Source organism: Alternaria ethzedia (assembly GCF_023757985.1).
Source record: "Alternaria ethzedia strain BMP 0044 chromosome Unknown scaffold_6, whole genome shotgun sequence".
Lineage (NCBI taxonomy): Eukaryota > Fungi > Ascomycota > Dothideomycetes > Pleosporales > Pleosporaceae > Alternaria > Alternaria ethzedia.
In genome coordinates, this window is record NW_026056199.1 from 501994 (window position 1) to 521664 (window position 19671).

The 19671-nt window shown below is 53.3% G+C and overlaps 6 protein-coding genes across 6 annotated transcripts; 4 read left to right on the top strand and 2 right to left on the bottom strand.

Annotated features, from left to right (window-relative positions):
* Positions 1–256: 256 nt before the first annotated feature.
* J4E87_003438 (uncharacterized protein) lies at positions 257–1404 on the bottom strand (the record flags this gene model as incomplete). The annotated part of the gene is made up of 5 exons (XM_049375066.1): positions 257–282; positions 367–656; positions 714–787; positions 975–1291; positions 1398–1404. The coding sequence occupies 5 exons, from the start codon at positions 1402–1404 to the stop codon at positions 257–259; spliced, it is 714 nt and encodes a 237-aa protein (XP_049234988.1).
* Positions 1405–3153: 1749 nt separating this feature from the next.
* J4E87_003439 (uncharacterized protein) lies at positions 3154–3903 on the top strand (the record flags this gene model as incomplete). The annotated part of the gene is made up of 1 exon (XM_049375067.1): positions 3154–3903. The coding sequence occupies one exon, from the start codon at positions 3154–3156 to the stop codon at positions 3901–3903; it is 750 nt and encodes a 249-aa protein (XP_049234989.1).
* A 553-nt stretch (positions 3904–4456) lies between these two features.
* Positions 4457–7936, top strand: NUT1 (mediator complex subunit; the record flags this gene model as incomplete). Its single annotated transcript, XM_049375068.1, has 7 exons — positions 4457–5069; positions 5160–5425; positions 5471–5533; positions 5580–6086; positions 6138–6309; positions 6355–6717; positions 6771–7936. 7 exons carry the CDS (start codon positions 4457–4459, stop codon positions 7934–7936), a joined length of 3150 nt encoding a protein of 1049 aa, XP_049234990.1.
* A 529-nt stretch (positions 7937–8465) lies between these two features.
* On the top strand, positions 8466–15010 carry J4E87_003441 (uncharacterized protein; the record flags this gene model as incomplete). Its single annotated transcript, XM_049375069.1, has 8 exons — positions 8466–8515; positions 8619–8760; positions 8823–9080; positions 9159–9299; positions 9348–9471; positions 10012–10906; positions 11918–13309; positions 14491–15010. 8 exons carry the CDS (start codon positions 8466–8468, stop codon positions 15008–15010), a joined length of 3522 nt encoding a protein of 1173 aa, XP_049234991.1.
* Positions 15011–15396: 386 nt separating this feature from the next.
* J4E87_003442 (uncharacterized protein) lies at positions 15397–18094 on the bottom strand (the record flags this gene model as incomplete). The annotated part of the gene is made up of 4 exons (XM_049375070.1): positions 15397–16209; positions 16262–17656; positions 17705–17798; positions 17850–18094. The coding sequence occupies 4 exons, from the start codon at positions 18092–18094 to the stop codon at positions 15397–15399; spliced, it is 2547 nt and encodes an 848-aa protein (XP_049234992.1).
* A 313-nt stretch (positions 18095–18407) lies between these two features.
* J4E87_003443 (uncharacterized protein) lies at positions 18408–19583 on the top strand (the record flags this gene model as incomplete). Its single annotated transcript, XM_049375071.1, has 2 exons — positions 18408–18660; positions 18709–19583. 2 exons carry the CDS (start codon positions 18408–18410, stop codon positions 19581–19583), a joined length of 1128 nt encoding a protein of 375 aa, XP_049234993.1.
* Positions 19584–19671: the final 88 nt, after the last annotated feature.

Consider the following 19671-nt stretch of genomic DNA (forward strand, 5'->3'; position numbering starts at 1 on the left):
GCGACATTGCACTGCCTCAATCTCTACCTTCGCGCCCTCCGTCATGCGCATATGCGCGCATTGCAGTCATTGAGCTGCAAGATCATGACTTGAGACTCGATGGCGGCGTCACAATATCGACATAGTCATGCATCGGAAATAGGCATAGATGAGCATGCTCCATTTCTACATTTGGTGGCATGTGAAAGAGATCGATTTCCCACCCTCCACGCGCTGACCCCCACGCCCGACATCTCTGCCTCCACACTGAGCACACTCACGGGCAATCGGTAGGGTCCCAATCTGGAGAAAAGTTGCACGTCAGCAAAAGTAGCGGGATGAGAGTATTGACATGACTGCGTATGCCAGGCACCCAAAGGAACTCACCGGTCACTAGGTATTCGTCCAACGCATCCATTGCCTCCATGTCGCCATCCTCGATTACGAAGCCTCCAATCTCTGAGTTCTCGACGATTCGCTCCTTCTTCACACTCTTGGGTAGTGGCACATAGCCGTGTTGCAGACTCCAGCGGACCAAGAGCTGGCCCGGAGTGCACGAATATTTCTTGGACAGGGCCACAATCTTCGGATGCGTCATGCGCAAGGCTCGGGCCAGCGGCGCGTATGCCTCTACGACAATGTTGTGCTGCTGGCAAAAGGAAGTAATGTCTTTCCGCCTAGTGTACAAAGTTAGCATAGTTACGCATGCAATGCAGTCCCTTCGGGGAACTCACGTATTGAACGGGTGAACTTCGATCTGGTTAACCGCTGGAGGAATCCGGGGGTTGGAGTCCAGTAGCTCTTGCAACTAGCATATCGTCAGTGATTGACCTCGGCGACGTTGAATGTTCGGTGACGCTCATGACTATACTGAAGAGTCCAATGAGGGCGACTACAACGACTTTCCTATCCTGGGTGTATGTTCGCACTAGAGACTGAATACGGGCCTTCCCGAGACAACTAAAGCAAAAAGACGGGAACCAGGGTCTACTTACATGTTTGACACCATAATTGGAGACGCCTCCAATCTTGACTTCGCCGTCGTTGATTGCGTCTTCCACCGCTCGCCAGCTGTCGAGACGCGCCTGCTTGCCGCCATATGGGGAGTGCAACAGAAATAGGTCAATGTAGCCAAGACCCGCCTCCTTGACAGATTTCTTGATGGCTTTGCGGGCCGTTTCGTATGCGGAGTTGGACGCTAGCTTCGAAGTGAAGTGGATGTCTTCGCGCCTGAGCGACTCGGTGTTTGCATCACTTGCGAGAAAGTCTGAGATGGCTTTGCCAGACTCCTTCTCGTTATGGTACATCTGAGCTGAATCGACTCTGTGTACGCGTCATCCGTCAGCCGTGTGAGAGCTTGGTCTCGTGATGCCACTCACCCTCGATAGCCAGCCTGCCGTGGTGAGCATTGTGGTTACTGATCATCAGGAACGGCAAAAGCATACCTCGAGCGCCCACCGGACGGCTTGATAAGTCTCCTTCCCGGACGTCAGATAGACGCCGAGATGAATCGTTGGCATGGACAGGCCATTGGAAAGCTGCCACTGTCAGACACGGGCGGCGTCTAGTACGGTCTCGTCGACGCACCTTAGTCCGCGACGCCAATGAGAAGGAAGATTGTGCCATATTCACTGCTGGGGGCTATGTTGTGCATACACGAAAGTAGATGTGCGATGCTGCAAGAGGCAAGCCACGATGGCAGCAGAGTTAAATGGAGTTCCTCGGCGAACTGGTTACATCATGGCCCGTCACGACCGGGGTGTGAACTCTATTGTGGAGGCCTCATCGTGACGACTCTGTCACGACTCTGACATGTCATGGCTGCGCAGCGTCCCTGGTCTGTTGCAGTTGGAGTAAGAATGCGTTGCACGCACAAAGCAAAACGGGCCATATGCGCCCGCAGGCTATAGGCTTCACCAACCCGTGGACTGCATCGTGCGGACGGTGCCTGCCGATTGGGGCGCCTGCCCCCACCTCCCGAGGTCCTCAACCTCAGCACCGTGCGCCTAGGACCCGACCATCCAGTGCCCTGTCGTACAGTGTCTCGTTAGCCACGTAGGACAGCCTCACCGAGGGCGTGCGGGCTTGGATGATCGGCGAGGAACTATTCTTCTTCGGCGGGATGCGCTCCTGAAGTTGGAGGGAACAGGCAGCGCATTGGTGGGCGCCCTGGTATTGTGGCTCTCCGGACACACGAACATCCGTTTTACATGCCATGGCAGTGGATCCCCTACCGCGATTGACGAGATCTATCGCCCGGGCGTTTGGAGGCGCCTGTCACTCTAGTCATTCTAGCCAGAGTCAAGCATGACAAAAACAACCCGGCGCGCTCAGAAGGGCTCAGTCGCAAAGCCGGCTCGATGCGCCTGCATCTCGGCCGCTCCGTCGGTCTCTGCCACTGTCTTGGGTGACCAAACGGCCATCATCGCGCAGCATATGTACAAGGAACAGCAAAAAGGGGGGCAGCGGTCGGCTGAAGCGCACGCAAGCAGCCAACGGCAGCGCAGGTAGCGCAGTCTTGACGACACTTGGTTTACTACAGAGTTTTTGAATAGACCGCCTCGGGAGCCGTCGTCCTGGCCGCCGACCCGCGAACTGCGCAGCCACCATCGCCGGCTCCACCAGGCCCTGTGCCGCCGCTCATTGGCCCGACTCGCTGAACTTACTGGTCAATGATCAAGGGAGCCGGAGTGGCTCGACTTGATCATCGCCAGGATTATTCCAAAATCGCAGCCATCTCACGGAGGCTTCAATAATTCCTCGCAAGGTTAGCAGGGCGGCGTCGACCGAAGCCACTCCATATAAGCAACTTCTCAAGCCTCAGCATCCGCATACTCAACCTGCCCATGTATAAAGCATCTTATCGCGCCCGCTATCCATGCTACCAGAACACGAAGCAACAGACACTGCAGCAGCCTTGAACTAGCCGCCCACTCGGTCGTTTCGTCATTGATCCTGTTCCTCGTCTCATCCTGCCTGAACCCTGAGACCCTGGCTCCCTTGGGCTGCTGTTAGCCAGACCCGACATTCTGCACCGGCACGTTTATTTGACATTGGTTGCACCCAGCTCGGTAAGTTGCGAGCTGCGAGTACACAAACTGGTGTTCTCCTCCAGCCAACCAACCAGCTGTGCTGACTTTTGCCGTTCCTGCAGTAGCTTGCGCTTCCCTCATCATGACAAGTTTACCCGGCTTCACCACAAACTTCCCCGCGGGATACCCGACCTTTCAGACTCGCGGTGGAACTTTTGCGCGCGGCAGCACCTCATCAGGAGGCTCGCCATCTGTGCCAACCGCCTCTTCTGAGCCACACTTCGACATCTTCGACTGGCACCCTGCATACCAAAGCTGCCAGCGCTATTTCCTCGACCATGCGCAGCACGACAACGGTGTGCAGGCAGTGTGCGCCCTCATCAACATCTGCCTGCCTTTCCAATGGACGCAGACTCCCCTCATGAACGCCTCAGGACCGCTGCCTCACTCGTCGGGCGCTGCTGCATACAACATGCCCTGGCCCCGCCAAGGTCCCGTCACCAACTCGCGAGGCCAGCCGGCGCCGGCATGGGTCTCCCTTGTGCCCTTCATTCGACGTCTTGTAATCACAGGAATGGACAGTCCAGGCATCATGCACGGCTTCTTCGGCGAGGACTGGAGGAAGGGAGTCGGCCCAATGCACGAGTGTGAGCGTCGCAACTACCTTTTCGCAGCCAAGAGCGTGGGTTGGGCAAAGGTCAAGTGCCAGTACGACATGTCACCGCACGAGTCAGTGCCTTTCCTGAAGCCATTGCAGGAGGTTCAGCTGGCCGAGATTGAGGGGGCCGAAAAGACGTGGAGTCAGTGGCTCGCCATGGAGGACTGGATGGTGGGCCCACGGGCACCGGATGCGGACGACCAGCTACAGGATGCCCGTCGCCGTCCATCTTGAAGCTTGGCGTGGAGTATGGCGTTGTCTAGTGCACGATGGTCGTCAGCACCACGACCGTAATTTGCGTCGCACCAAGACGTGTGTGTGGATTTATTTGGGTTGGCGAGGGCTGGGGTTAGCGGTCAGTCTTCAGCGATCAGCACTTCGCGCCATCGCTGCGCAATGGTTGTACATGTCCCACGACATGGGCGAGAACGCTTCTATCATCCGGTAGTAATGTAACTATTTCAATACCATTAATGTTACGCATTAAACTTGACGGCTTGTGCTCCCCGCACCATCACTTCTTTACCTCTGATTTAAGACACGAAATTCCGGTCATAAAATATAATTTGGAGAGCTTGGCGTCTTCTTCCTTTTGCTGACCAGACGCGTTGGAAGGTTCGCGGGTTCTGTGCGCTGTCCGCATCCATGGATCGTGCCTGCCAAGGAACATCGGCCAACCTCAGCTAAGCACGACCACCTTTGTTCCTCGCCGGACCACATCCCATATTCTTTTTCTTGTCAACTACCAGCCTAACGTCCAGGGCGCATTTTTTAAACTACATGGGCTATGGAGTCCATGGTCAAGGAATGGACGACTTTCTTGGACAGGTGCCTCGAGCGCCGCGTTCAGCCTGACCTGTTCGCTGCAGCCGTCGCGCAGCTGCACGCGAAGTCTCCACTGCCTGGCCGGAAGCTTGCTGCCCTTGTACTTCGACCACGCGTTGCAGGATCCAGCAATGTCGACCCGCGCTCCATCGTCTTCCTCGAGCAGCTACTAGCGCTGAAGAAGGTCGATGCTTCTGATGTTCTAACGCTGACGTTCTTGTACTCCAAGGACCGGCTTCCGGTCAAGACAGGCGACGAGAAACCGACCAAGGAGCCGCAATGGGACAATCCACCAGAACTCGAGGAAATTGTCTTCCACCGCTTACACAAGGCTTTTGCTGCCGAAGAACGGCCTATCAACAATACCGAAGGCTTGCGCACGCTTATTGTTGTAACAAGATGGATGCAGGCGATGGTCACTTCACATACCAGTGATACCATGATCCAGGCCATGGCTGGTATCCAACAACCACAACAACACTCTATCAATGTCCGGGAAGGGCTTGCTATGCTTGTGATTGGCATAATAGAAAACCCAAGAATTCTGCGGATACTGAATAATCCCAAGGGGAAAGGTAAGCGCACCTCTAATTGTTCGGATGTTTGTACGATGTTTTCGAACGGGTTTGCTCAGACTTGATAAGTACATTACTCACATGCATTAGATATACGCAAACATTTTATCCAGTCATTCTCTTCATTTATCCCATTTCTCTCCAACAACTCGGGCGGATCGCATCAGTCGTTGCAACTAGCTGAAAGACTTGAGCTCTCGCAAAAACGACACGACTTTTATGAGAAGCTTCCCAACATGAACGGAGAGGGAAACAGGAGCGCCGGTCTTGAAGTCGCTGCACTCCAGCTCGATGCCGTAATGGAGCTTCCACAGGTGAATACACGAGCTGGTCTCTACGTATTTTTGAACGCCTTGGTATGTCTTTCAGCCGACGATGTGGCACGTTGCTAACGTTTCAAGCTTGTCGCGCGGCCTCTTACCGATGATTTCATCATTATCAATTATCTCCATTCGCGATACAAGGTAGGCCTAAATCATTTGATCGCGAAGATATGCTGATCTCCGTCAGTTGGAAGCACAAAACATGGCCACAGACTTGATCACCGCCGCTTTCGATGTCCTTGCCAACGCCATGTATCGCAGTGAACCAACGCAGACAATGTTTCCCCTGAAATCATTCCTGATCAACAAAGTACCCCTACTCCTCGTGCAAATCTCCGGGTCGATATTTCCGATGACACCAGAAATGTGCATCACACAAGCACTCAGTCACGTGGATCCCCATGCTTTCCCATCTTTCTCGCAGGGGTTCGACGATATCATGGGAAGTAACAACTCTCTCTCTGATGTCAAGCAAGACTTCCTTAATGCCTGCGCGCTCCATGGGCTCATTCCGGCGGGTGCTGTAGAGCGGTTGCTTGGCGAAGCTCCTATGCAAGGTCCTCCATCGAAGAGATACGAGAGGAAGGAGTTACTAAGCCAGTGCAAGTCGAACTTCGACAAAGTCAGCGCATACATTGACGAGCTTGAGAGCCTGGATGGAAATGCCGGGGCCATCGTCGCTGCTGTTACAGATGTAAGACATGATACAAAGAATTGCGAGAGGTACCTGCTAATGTGATGACAGTTCATAGCACATCTCTGCGAAACACAAACAACCATGTACTTGAAGCAACTGTCCTCGTTGATATTCAGAAAACCGCAGGCAATGGATGTCATGCTTCAATTCACTTCGCCGGCAAGCATCCTGCGGCCACTATGCCAATTCCTCGATGAGTGGCACTATGACAGCGATCAAGGTTAGCTTTGTTAATACTGTGGAGATTCGTGACTGACGAATGTAGGTGAATACCAACCAGTCTACGACGAGTTTGGCGCAATACTTGTCCTCGTTATGGCCTTCGTATATCGCTATGATCTTACATATCACGACATTGGCATCCGGCATGATACATTTATCGCCAAGCTTATGAAACGCGGCCACCATAGCATGCTCCCCGATGAGTTGAGCGAAGAACAGGGTAAGCATCTCGGCAACTGGCTTAAAGGGCTCTATGATGCCGACAAGGAAGGGCTGAGCAATGAGGTGTTTGCATCCTGTCGGCCACAGGATTTCTATCTTATAGTTCCGACACTTTTCAGGCAGACTGTTGTGGCATGCTCGACAGGCGTACTGTCATTTGAGTCTGTCAAAGGTGGCTTGGAATGTAAGTTTACCCCAATTTTCTCGTCCAATTAAACATCACTGACTCGATTACAGATCTCGGAGAGACTTTCTTACTACCATCTTTGATTGAAGGTCTCACGTGGATGGCCTCCTACGCGCTTCTTCAAACACACAAGGACCTCGACTCAATGATACGCATTTTCAATGAAATCATACTGACGACTCCTTCTTCTGGCGATGCACAAGCTATGCACTCGACTATAATAGCGATGGTGGCTAGTCGCCTGGAGAAATGCTTCCGTACGCTACAGCGGCGCGAGCCAAATCGCACGACACTTGAGCCTTTCATCCAGGCAATCAAGGTGCATGCACACTACGAACGATCCATATACGCTAGCTTGAAGGAAGTGGACCAGTGGACGAATGCGCCGAACAGCACTTTGAACACGTCTCTACGGCATACAATACAACAACTATGTCAATGGGCTTCGACTTCTTCGTTACAGCCAAACCCACCTGGCTATACACATCGCCAAATCTACGCATCGCTGAAGATGCTTGGTGCCACCAGGACGCTACGCGCAATCATAGACGAGGTAAAAGCGCAGACAGATGCTGGCAACGGAGCCGCTGCGCTCGACATTGGCGTGTCTATCATCTGCGCCCCGACCGTTGAAGACAGTCCGATCACGATAGACTGGATGGGAAGCTCGATATCAGCGCCGCCTCAACAACGGACCCGCATGAATCTCCGCGAGATGCTCAAGCAGGAATTCGAGAGCGCAGCCAATCTGGTCGCGACAGATCCTCTGACTGCGGAGACAATAGTGCGTCTACACCGCCGAGTGGAAGCGCACTTTGCCTCCCTCAGCGAAGCCGGACTCCAAGCACCACCCATCAACATACCGAGCGTCAACATCGGGGACATGCAATCGCAAACTATATCCGATGATCTGAACCGAGCTATCGACGATGCAGCAGCCGCGACGGTGGTAGACGACATTTCCAACATGGACAACAAAGCGCTGCAACGCAGTATGGACGAACTCACTGGTGCCGAAGGCTTGGACCTGTCAAACATCGGCATGGGCAATGGCGATGCAGGCGCAGGCGATATGAGCACAGACCTGGGCAGCTTGCCTGGTATGGATCTGGGTGACATGGGTAGTATGGGCATGGATATGGATATGGACATGAACATGGATATGGGTGGTGGCGGAGGAGATGACGACTGGGGTCTGGATTTCGATAACATGTAGAGTGTGTTTGAGGAGGCTTCTTCTTCATGGAGTCTATACCTAGGCACGTAGACTGTTTTTTCAAAGGCAATGCTTGGGATAAGCGCTTAGGATGGATTGGATCGGGATGGTTGGTTATGAGGAATTATTACTATCGTATTTCAAGGCGTCTTGCAATCAAGTACAACACAAGCGGAGCAAACATCAGCCGGCTACATGCCATGTAAATGTATGACTGTACCGAGGTAACCCTACTAACCCCAAACCGGCAAGAAGTACGATAGAACCGGGGGGCGGGGGTGGTCCTTACCTGCATAAACTCCGGAAGCCATTGCCCCACCATGTTTCCCGACGGTGACGACGGTGCCGACAGTCAGCTTGTAAATAACACACGAATGAACTCTCGTTACTCTATCCCAAGCCTTTCCTACTAAAAGCTTATCTCTTCTCTCCTATTCCAAATCTACAACAGGAACCACATTGATCGCATTCTACATCTAACCCGGCCTACCTACCCAACGCACACAGAGCAGGCAGCAAAGCAGCAAACATGCCGTACGATCTCAAAGGCAGGAATGTACTTATTACAGGTGGATCAGCGTATGTATTTCATGTTTTCCTGAATGCCTTCCTCCATACATTTCACTCTATACCCGCTATGTCGTCTTCCAAATCTCAACAATGACTAACGCCCCCCATTCAGCGGCCTCGGCGAACTCCTCAGCACGACGTTTGCGAGTGAAGGCGCCAATGTGGCGATTAACTACTTCAACCGGATTGAGCCGGCGCAGAAGGTGCAGAAGGCGTGTCAGGAGCATGGGGTTAAGGCTGTTGTTGTTAAAGCGGTGAGTTGTGGTGGGTTTGGTAGTTGAGAGTTGGGAAGAAGATATACTGATACTTGCGACAGGATATGACATCCACGGATGAGGCAAGGAGAGCTGTTAAGGAGACGATTGAACAGCTGGGAGGGCTGGATATTATCATCGCCAACGCAGGCTGGACACGCTTCTCCGAGTGGAAAGATCTCGACTCCATGAGCGATGAAGAATGGGATAAGTGCTGGAATGCAAATGTCAAAGTACCCAAGGCATTACTGTCTGAGGCGAGGAGCACGTTTGACGCGAATCCTGAGGGTGGACTGATGATTACTACGGGCAGTATTGCGGTACGTTCACATTTACTCTCGTCATGACACAACTACGGACTATGGGTTTAACAATTGAGTACTGACACCGAATCACAGGGTGTCAGCCAAGGCGGCTCCAGCATGCCCTACGCCGTCACCAAAGCAGCCCAGCTCCAACTCGTCAAATGCCTTGCCGCCACCGTCGGACCCAAGATCCGCGTCAACACCGTTCTCCCAGGCTTACTGTTGACCGAATGGGTAAGGACGCAGAAGCTATCCTGACGTGCCATGCTGACAGTTACGTAGGGCCTCAAGTATAGCAAAGAGAAGATTGAGCAGCTCACGAATGCTGCAGCACTGAAGCATGTGACTTTCATGGATGACTGTGCTTCGGCGTATGTCATGTTGGCGAAGAATACTAGCATGACTGGTATGCGCATTCAGGTTGACGCTGGACTCAACATCCAGGGCGCGTAAGAGGATGGTATAGAAGTATCTACATTCGAAGACTTCAGTCTAGCAATTAATTCGATAACTGTCATTGCCTGTAAAAATGTCACTCACTGCCTCGGTGACGATTGGTCGCGGAAAAGCAAGACCTCGGCCGTGGGTGTTGGGTGACCCCACGGCGCTAATTCAAGCTGCAGGGCACCTCACGTCAATTCCCCGCGCCCGAACCTCCGCATCTCCGCAGAGCTGCTGGAAATCAACACCATGACTCCCCGAACTTCATAGCCCGAAACACGCCATGTCTTCTTCTTTGAGTACCGTTTCCAGAGCAGCCCCGCGTCTTCCGCGACGGTGTATGCGATGCGGCGAGCGGAGCGCCAATTGTCAGCCTGCACGGCGGCGCTGGATGAGCAGCGTGCGAGATGCGCCCGCTACGAGACCCAAGACTGCCATCTTCTTCCCTGGTACTTCTTTCTAGCGATCAGATATCCAGATACTACAGCATGCTAAAAAATATCAGGCCAAGGCGTACAACGCGTGGGAATGTGCACACCGTGGCTGCAGGCCTTCCCCAAGACGGCGAAACCCATCCTCGAGGAGATTGACGAGACCCTTCAACTCCCCCTTACCAAGACAATCGAGTCCGGCACGAATGCTGAACTCACACGAACCGAGAACGCGCAACCGGCCATTATGGCAACCTCGATCCTGATACTGCGGATACTGGAGAAGGAGTTTGGCTTCAAGACCAGCGAACGCGTCGACATCACACTGGGCCACTCGCTCGGCGAATTCGCAGCCCTCGTAGCAGGCGGCTACCTCACCTTCCACGACGCCCTAAAGATGGTGCGGCGACGAGCCGAAGTAATGAGCAAATGCAGCCAAGAAGCCGTCGCAGAAGAAGGCGGTGAGTTCGGCATGGTAGCCCTCGTCTGCGAATCCGAAGAGCACATGCAATCTCTCATCAACGGCATCCACGAGTTCCTCGCCCTGGGCTCCAAAGCCGATTCCCACGACCACCTCCCCGCCGTCCAGCAAGTCGCCATCGCAAACCTCAACTCGAAGAACCAGATTGTTCTGAGTGGTAGTATAACACGCATCAGCACGCTCCTGACCAACCTGCGCCAATTCGGCGGCCATGACCCGAGACATGTACGACTTAAATCTGACGCTCCCTTCCACAGCCTCCTTATGAAGCCTGCGGCCGAAACAATGAAACGCATCCTGCATAAGCCCACGGAAGACGGCCGCGATATCATAACATGGCCGGGCATCATGCCCTGCATCTCAAACGTGTCCGGCAAGCCCTTCCAAGACAAAGAGCAACTGAAAGACTTGCTAGCACGCAGTTGTGTGGAGACGGTGCAGTGGTGGAAGAGCGTCAAGTATCTGCACGAGCAAGAGAAGATTATGCGGTATGTGGGTATTGGGCCCGGGAAAGTGGGTAGGAATCTGGTGGGGAAGGAGGTGGGCATGAAGGGGGCTGTTAAGGGCGGTGGGGTTTGGGGGATTACGAGTCCGAAGGAGATGGAGGAGGTGGTTAGGGCGTTGGATGATACGGAGGATGTGGATGGGATTGAGGTGGAGTGATTAGTGGAGGTAGGATGGAGATGATCATACGATGAAGAAGGGAATTCTCGAGGTTAAAGGCATACAGATATACCCCAGTGTAGCGACTTTAGTGTTAATGGAACGTGTTCGTCAAGGTGCGTTGTTCGTTCGGCTCTGATTTGCCAAGGCATGTCTTGCTGAGTATGCCCCTTCGTCGCTCCTTCCTCGACTGATCACTCACATTCTACAAGGTTTCTTCCACCCACAACACCGCAACCTCTCACCACACACACGCACATATTACCTTTGCATACTTTATGCAATCACACAGCTATCGCAGACATATCGCATACCAAAGTACGATCTCGATGACCAACCCTGGCCCCAGTTTGAGTCAGAGGCATACTCTATTCGCGTTGATTACTTTCGCAAGATCAGTCAACATACGTCAACGAACTTCCCGGTCACGGATTTTTATACAAATACTATAGCTAATCGGAGCCACGCAATATCAACAACAGAAGCAATGCCCAGCATCCTCTATCACATGATGGCGAAAGCGATGGTCAAGAAGCGTGTTGTAGCTAATCGGGCCGCTCAGCATTGCCGATTTACGCATTGTGTCAGATCCGGAGATCCCTGGTCGTTCATCAACACCTCCTCCTCTGCGACCTCAGAGTTTAGCGCGACGCTAGTTGGTGTGATTAGGACTGTATCAGCTCCGGTATCTGCCCGACCATCTCTCCTCTTGGAATATGAATATCCTTCTCACACTGCCCGGTGTATCGGTCGATTCATTCGCACTTTCAGCACTACCTTCGCCGCATTCTCCGGCAATTCCTAGCCAACATGCTACCCGATAACATCTACAACAGCTATCTCGAATACAAAAAAGACACCAATACGTACATCAACTGGCTCTGCAGCACTGCAACACGTATAGGCTTTCCGCCGCCCTACAAGTCATCGTTAGAATCAACGGCATCGAAATCAAAGGCCCGGAAAAAGAAGAAGCTAGAAGAACGAGAAGTCAGTATTAGCGGACTAGTTGCATGTGCGGAGGCAATTGCCGAGAAACCGCCCAAGCAATTCGTCGTTCCTGTATACGCTGCTCAGTGCGCGGCACGGGCCATCAGACAACGGAAGAAGTCGTCGCAATGGCATGAGAGTCAGGTTGATGGGTTGGATGGAATTGAGAAGGTAGTGAAAGAAGAAGACAACGCCGGTCATACCTTCTTCACGGAGACGCTGGAGCATACGCTCAATATCTTACGACCGTTTATACGCAACGCGCAACACGTCAAAAAGAATGGTGACAAGGCTCAACGACATGATTCTATGGATGATATTACCAATCGCTTCAGTAAGCTTGAGATTGAGGAGTTGGCTGATCAGGAAGTCGAGAGTGCTGCGATTGCGGTCGCCGAGAAACCGCCAACGTCACGGATCACATACTTTGTCGATAACAGCGAAGAAGAGCGCCAAGTCGCTATGGAATCCCTTCTACATGATCACTTACGCATCAAACAGGCCATCCGCAAGGCATGGCAAGAATATTTGTTAGACAGAAAGCTTGACCTCATCACGACCGCGGCAACAACTCAAGCCGGGATGCAGATGCTCCGGAGTCTCGTTCACGAGTTCACGATGCAGTTCCCCGAACTTAACTCGATGGAGACATTCTGCTTGAACTATCTTCGCAAACCCAAAGACATCGAATCATGTTCCGACGAAGCTACCCCGGTAGATACGAGCGACGCGGATGTCCAGATCCCAAAACACGTGGCCGAATTCAGCTGCCTAGGCACTTTTACCACTATCCGGCATGCGTTGAGTCGTTTCTTCCAGGCTGCAAACTACGCCGGTCGATACCGAGCAATGGAGCTTGTGCTCCAGATCCGCTATTTTGACGACTACAAAACGGACATGCCTGCCCTTCAACCACTGGTCAACGCCCTGGAAGACATCTTAGGCATGGACGTCGAAGGAATGGGCAGCTTTGAAGATCCTCCCATTATGGACAACTTCACTCAACTCTGGCGAGAGTATCTCCGGACTTTGTATTCTGCTCCCAAACCGGAGGGACAAGAAAAGAGGGAACTTCCTGATCTGAGTGTGGAACTGGTCCTCTGTACGGATCTATACCTGAAGGTACAAGAGGTCGTCACACTTGCCGAGCCAAACATCATAAGAGACGACTACAAGAATAACTGGGCATACAAGAATTACTATCAGAATGACAGCGACTCTGGTCATTACCTGGAATTGTTAAAACAATACCCATTCACATCAAATCCAATCCGCAAAACGCTCACCTCTTTCTTCCGAAGCGATGCAGACACAGCAAAGATTGTAGACTGGCATACCACGGAAATGTTTTGGAGTCGACGCGCCATGATGAAAGAAAAGATAACAGGTCTCAGGATAAGTGGAAGAGAAGAATGCGTCGTTGGAGTCTTTCGTTGGGATTGGCCACGATATAACCCGTTTCTAGCTGGCCTGATAGCCTTTGTCGTCGCCCAAGCTGTTGATGAGTTCAATACGGTATTCCAGAACCACAGCGGCAGCCCGGTCGCGACGGCACATCTCTATAACTACCTACGGCAGGCTCACAGCGTGACAGCCCCATCCCCTTGCACGCCTGTGTTGACAAAGGAGTGGCCAGATATGGAAAGCTATCTCAAGATCATGGGCGACAAGAGCGTATTTGGTGGCGATCGGCCGTGGACTCTGCGACATTGTTTGCAACGTATATTTCTGGCACACGGTCGCTCCCTCGCTAGCTTCGCTCGCAATGCACACAGCGCCAACGACTGGGTAGTCAAAACCAAGACCAGACTGCAAAGCCATAACACGCCCATAATAGATGCTCTTTGTGAAGGGGGAACGCAGCGAAGAAACTTTCTCAACATCACGAACAAAACCATACAAGAGGTCATTCAGCGTGAGGCATATCGCCGTGCAACTACCTCTACAGGACCAAGTGAATTTTCCATCCAAACTCTGACCGGATATCTCACAGCTTTTCGCCGCACTCTGCAGTACGAAATACCGCGAATGCATTTCATGCACTCTATACTTGCCATAGTGGCTCACTGGCTTCACATTCAGCTAAAAGGCCCCTTGAGAGCTATCTCGGAAAATGAACATGGCTACACACCGTCCGCATGGGATAACGACGACACTATACCATTACACATTATCTGGCATGAGAGTCGCCACCAAGAGAGAACCAGCAGCCGGAATTACGAAACGAGAAAAGTGGACTCACAGCCGACGTATAAGGCGGCAGATTTTATAAGAGAATGGTTGGATAGCAATTCAAGGGCATCGCCATCTGGTTCTCTTGCTACGAGAAAGTTTGAGGAAATGGTAAAGTACGTATATCCTACTATCAATCATGGCGTGTACGCAAAAGACTAAGCTAGTTACTAACCATCTCAAAAAGGGCATTCCACTGTATAAACCCCCTCGACAAAGAGCAGGAAGAGTTTCACGGTCAACACTGGGCCGAGTGGGTACTCGCCGATGAAGAAGCGGTGCAGAAGTCTGCAGATGAGGTTCTAAACCGAGAAGGCACGACGCAATTGTGCCTGCCACCTTCGTTCCGTGAACTCATCGCCAGTCCCTCAGCAGCGGAAACCTCGCCCAACCTAGCAGACGAAGAACCCAACACGCAACCCCAGCAGAAGGAGATTTCTACACCCGACGCCAACAAAGCTGCCCTCGAAGGAATACTCCGGCTTTTGCGCCAGGCTAAAGCGGACGACGATCAGATGAAGACGCCGGAGTTGGTACAGGAAGCTTTTGCTAGGCTGGGGGCGCTTGGAGGGGATCATGTGTTGGCCCCGGAGGATCATCAGGAGATTGTTAAGGCTGCTGAGGAATTCATGGGGAAGGGGGTGGGTAAAGATGGGAAGGGCCGTGTTTACTATGTTCGTGTTGGACAGGCTGCGAAACAGTCTTAGAAGGCAAAGGCGGTAGTAGAGGTGTACAATGACGACGGCTGAAGCGTGCGCGCAGTCAAATGAAGATTACTTCATAAGTCGAGACGTAGTGCCAATCGCTGGTCGTTGTGCAAGGGGGTTCAGGAATTCTAGTTTTGTAGCACACAGTACGCATGGAAAACACATCCCATGACAAGACGCTGAAAAGTGATCGCAGCGAGTTAGTAGACAAATTGAACCCCATTCGTCCAAATTGCTCCTTGCGTCACACTCTTTGCATCACCATGATACCAACGCCCCATACACATCCATATTCAACACCAAGATGGTCTTTCAGTGAAAATGATGATTTGATCGAATCTGGGGTATGGCCCAATCTATATACCCGTGGACCCAACACCTCCCATCTACCTATTCAAACTCAACAACTCCTCAACATACCTCCTCGCATCAATCCCAATCCCCTCGGCCAACCCCTTAGGCCCCCAGCCCGCCGCACTCCCGCCCATCCTCTCATTCCGCGACGTACCCCCGCCCCCCATACCAAGCCCACTCCACATGCCACTCGCAAAGCTACTCGAGCTCTTCGCACTATGCGCCGTCGTATCCCGCGCCCTCCTCACAAGAAACGCTTCACGCAGCTCGTTGGAATTGAACTGGCCGGAGCCATGCCCTGAACCGGCGTTTTCATTCGAAGCATTGTTCTGCGCTGTGTCTTCGTTGCTGACTTGCGAGGGGGGCAGACGCATCCAGACGACCCACCAGCCACGCGAGGTTTTGCACGTGCGTTCTATTTCAGAGAGGTTGCGGCGCGTACCCGCTACCGTGGCGAGGATCTGAGAATGTACGTTCAGGGCTTCGATTCTGCTCCAGCCGAGGGAGCTCGTGCTGTTGCTGCCGAGGCCTTCGGCGAGGAGGGTGCCTGGGTCGGGGATGTTGGGGAGGCTGGAATGCACGGTGTAGGTGCGGGGGTCGTAGACGAGGTCGTAGATGGTTTGTGTGTTGGGGCCGGAGGAGGGGCCGGAGCCGCCGGTTGAGCCTTCTGTTGTGTAGTGGTTTGAGACGGCGTGGAGGCGGGCGGCGACGAGGCTGGGGGAGGTGCTTTTGTCGAGGGAGCGGTGGAGGGGCGAGAAGAAGTTGTGGATGTCGCGGTAGAAGGATGCGACGCCGAGGGAGTGGGTGCGGTGTTCGAAGAGGAAGGTGTAGACGAAGGGACGGTGCTGGGGTGGGTGTTAGTAGGGGGAGGAATCTGTTGATGGTGCGGGGACTTACTACGTAGACAACAGGTCGTAGCCGTGATAGCTTGTTGTCTGTTGTAGGCTCCACCTTCATGTCTCTCTCGTACTGCGGAGTCGAGTCCGAGTCGCCATCTTCTGTTTTCAGTGAAGCTTCTCGTCTGTCAACCTCCACATGTATGGTCCGCAGCGGTATACGGATGTTCCAGTCGCCCTCCCCATTCTCGTCGTCGATGTCTAGGTCCTGCAGATCGCCTTTGAGTCCTACAAGGAAATACCCATCGTTCTCTAGACGGATCTGCTGCTTCATTTTCTCCTCTGCTGGGTCCACATCAGGTGTAGGGTCTATGTAACGCATCGCTGCTGGTGAAGGGGTGCGTTCGCGTTCGCGTTCGCGTGCCGGTGGTGGCGGTGCTGGCGTTGGAGCAGTAGATTCCGAAGATTCGGCACTCTTCTTTCCACCCCATGCTGTCCCATAGCCAAGTGTCATGTACTTCATCCATGTCTCGGTGTCACCCAGAGACGCTAGCATTGGCTTGGACTCAGGTGCAGCAGGATCGGCTTGGGATTTGTTGTTTTGAACGGCGGCGGATGCCTTATCAAGAGAGTTCTCAGCTGCTTTGACGATAGGCGGAGGGATACCCGGTGGTAGGGAGCCATTGCTCGACGGAGGAAAACGCGGTCTTTCTTCTTGTATTGGAGGCGACGGCTCTTCTGGTTCGGGTTCGGGCTTCAGATTTCTCCTTCGCCGTTTCCTGCGATCCGATGTTGGGTTATCTCGTACGCCGTAAGCATACTCGCCGTGAGCGTAGATGGTCTCTACCCAGTGAGACAAGTCTCGTAATGACTTCCTGCTCACAGCTCCCAGGCCGGAAAAGACGACGCCATCTGCGGCATGGACGTTCTTTCCAACTCCTATCCAGGGTTCCAGCTCTGACACTTCGAGTGTCTTCGGGTCTGTGGATGTCTTGGCTTGCTGTAGAGGTGATGCTTCTCCAAAGCGAGACACCATGACATCGACGAGACCTGAGGTTCTGCGTGCGAAGTCTTCCAGGACGTCTCGTTCGCTGCTTCCCCACTCCTCCTCACCAACACCCATACCCAGCTCGCCACCAGCTGCCAGCTTCATGCCCCCGTATATGTCCACCGCAGGACTTCCATGTAGCAGCACGTCCCAGCTGCTCGCAAATCGTGACCAGTACTTGTCGAGTATGCTGCAAAACTTGGCACGGCCGTGCTTCGAGAACATGTTCTCGAGTGTGGACCCATGATGTAGCAGGAAGACGGACTGGGCGCGCACGAGTTGCTGGATCAGGAGCGCAGGCGGGCTGACTTCGCGTGACGAGTATTCGATTATGGGCTCGGTGGTATCGGTGCTCGAGTCGGTTCGTGTGAGGCCACCGGTCGGTGGGAGTTGGGTAAGATCAATGGACTGTGATGGTGTTAGTTGTAGTCATGTTGAGCACGTGGGCATACATACTGCCAATATCCACCACCCATTCTCCAGTTCACGCAGAACAATGCGCGACTTTTGTGTTTCCACAGAGTCGACGGCTTCGCCATTTGAGAAACTCCTGCACGGTATTAGCCATATACACGAAAGTACTCGCCTGCATGCGTCCTACTTCGCAAAGCCTACCATGCCCTGAGCTAGCCCGACCTGGCGAAGCTTCTCATTCTCCTGCTCGCGCAACTCTTCCTCCCTCTCTGTATCGCCATCCTTCAGCCTGGAGCGCGTCTTGGCGGCCTTTGAGTAGTAGAAGACAATCTGCTGGTGGAAAGTCTCGTCTGATGTTCCGAGCGAGGGATTGTATATAGCTAGAAAGGAGAGCTGCGCCGGGACGACCTTGGTAACCGCCGTGGAAGACATGTGTGCATTCTGCGAAGGGCCTGGTCGCGCGGCGCTTCTGGTGGATTTGGGTGATGGAAGACTACGTCACGCGTGCGGAGGAGACGCGGAGGACAAGACAGGCAGCGAACGTGCCAACGCGCAACCCCAACAACGAGCGGTCGTCGTGGCCTATTTGTATTCCATAGTCAGGCACTGCAGTCCATCGCGATGCGGCGGCCGGGCGGCAGGGATCCCTCCGATTGTCGTGTTCGAGATGCCCCACGGGATCACGATCGCAACGTCCAGACCCTGCGGCGCGGCTTTTGTCGCCGAGCTTCCTCACCTCTGAGCCATGATCTGGAGGCTGCGCAGCCCCGTCCGCTCCTTGATCGCCACTCCTCCCTGCCGATGCAGCTCGACGTCTGCTCCCGCTCGGACGTCGGAGCCACTGCGGATTCTCTTCTGTGGCTCTGACGCCTTCAGCATCGCGTCACTGCGTGCCGTAGCAGACGCGAAGCGGCATGTGCCCGGCCTCATTGAGAGCATTGATGTCATCCACCGCCCACCGAAGCCTACCGGACGGGGACTGAAGACGTTGAGAGAGGGTAGGAACGTTTGTTAGCTATAACAAAACATCAATTGACACGTTACAGTACCCATCAAGCAGGTAGCCACCGAAGAGCTTAACCTGCCCACCCATGTGATCGATACCTTCACCGGCTGGACTCCACCGAACCCCATACATGTCGTCATCGCCGTATCCTTCGGCCTCCTCGTCCCACCGCGAATCCTCAACTATGCGCAATACGGCGGTCTCAACGTGCATCCCTCGCTGCTCCCCGATCTGCGTGGCCCAGCACCCGTCTCACATGCCATACTGAAGCGGCGGCAGTACACCGGTGTCTCTGTGCAAACACTGCATCCAAGGCATTTCGACCAGGGTACTATCCTTGCCCAAACCCCCATGCCTGGCTTCGAGATTGCCATTCCTTCCGAACCGAGTCCTGAGACGGCTCAGATATTGGAGCAACGGCTTGCCGCGGCTGGAGCAGAAATGCTCGTAGACGTCTTGAAGAAACGGAGATTCGTACCTCCGCATGAGGATGTTGGATGGTATGCGCACTCCGACGGTCCTATCGACCACGCACCGAAAGTCACCAAGCAAGATCGCTATGTCGACTTCAGAAAACATACCCTGGCAGACGTCATTGCCAAACGCAACGCACTTGGCGACTTGTGGTGTCTACTACCCACCGGTGATCGTCTCATAATCCACGACATCATACCTCATAATCTGGACGAATCCCAATTTTCCACGACAGAACCTGGTCTCTTTATAGATTCGCAGACCAAGAACGTACTCCTGTTCAAAGGAGCATGTGGTGGCGTGGGACAAATTCTAGAGAGTACGTTCCAGGGGCACAAGAAAGGTCAAGGAAACGCGAAGTTGCTGTCGCTGTTCGGTCCTTCAGCGAATACAATTGTGGGAACTGATGCGCTTACGAGTACCTTATACAGAGTTATCTGACAGCTCGCTCTTCGACTTGTTTCAGGTAGACGTTGTCTGTCATCGTTCCTCGATACATGCTGTGGCACAAGAATTCGTCGAGCAGAGG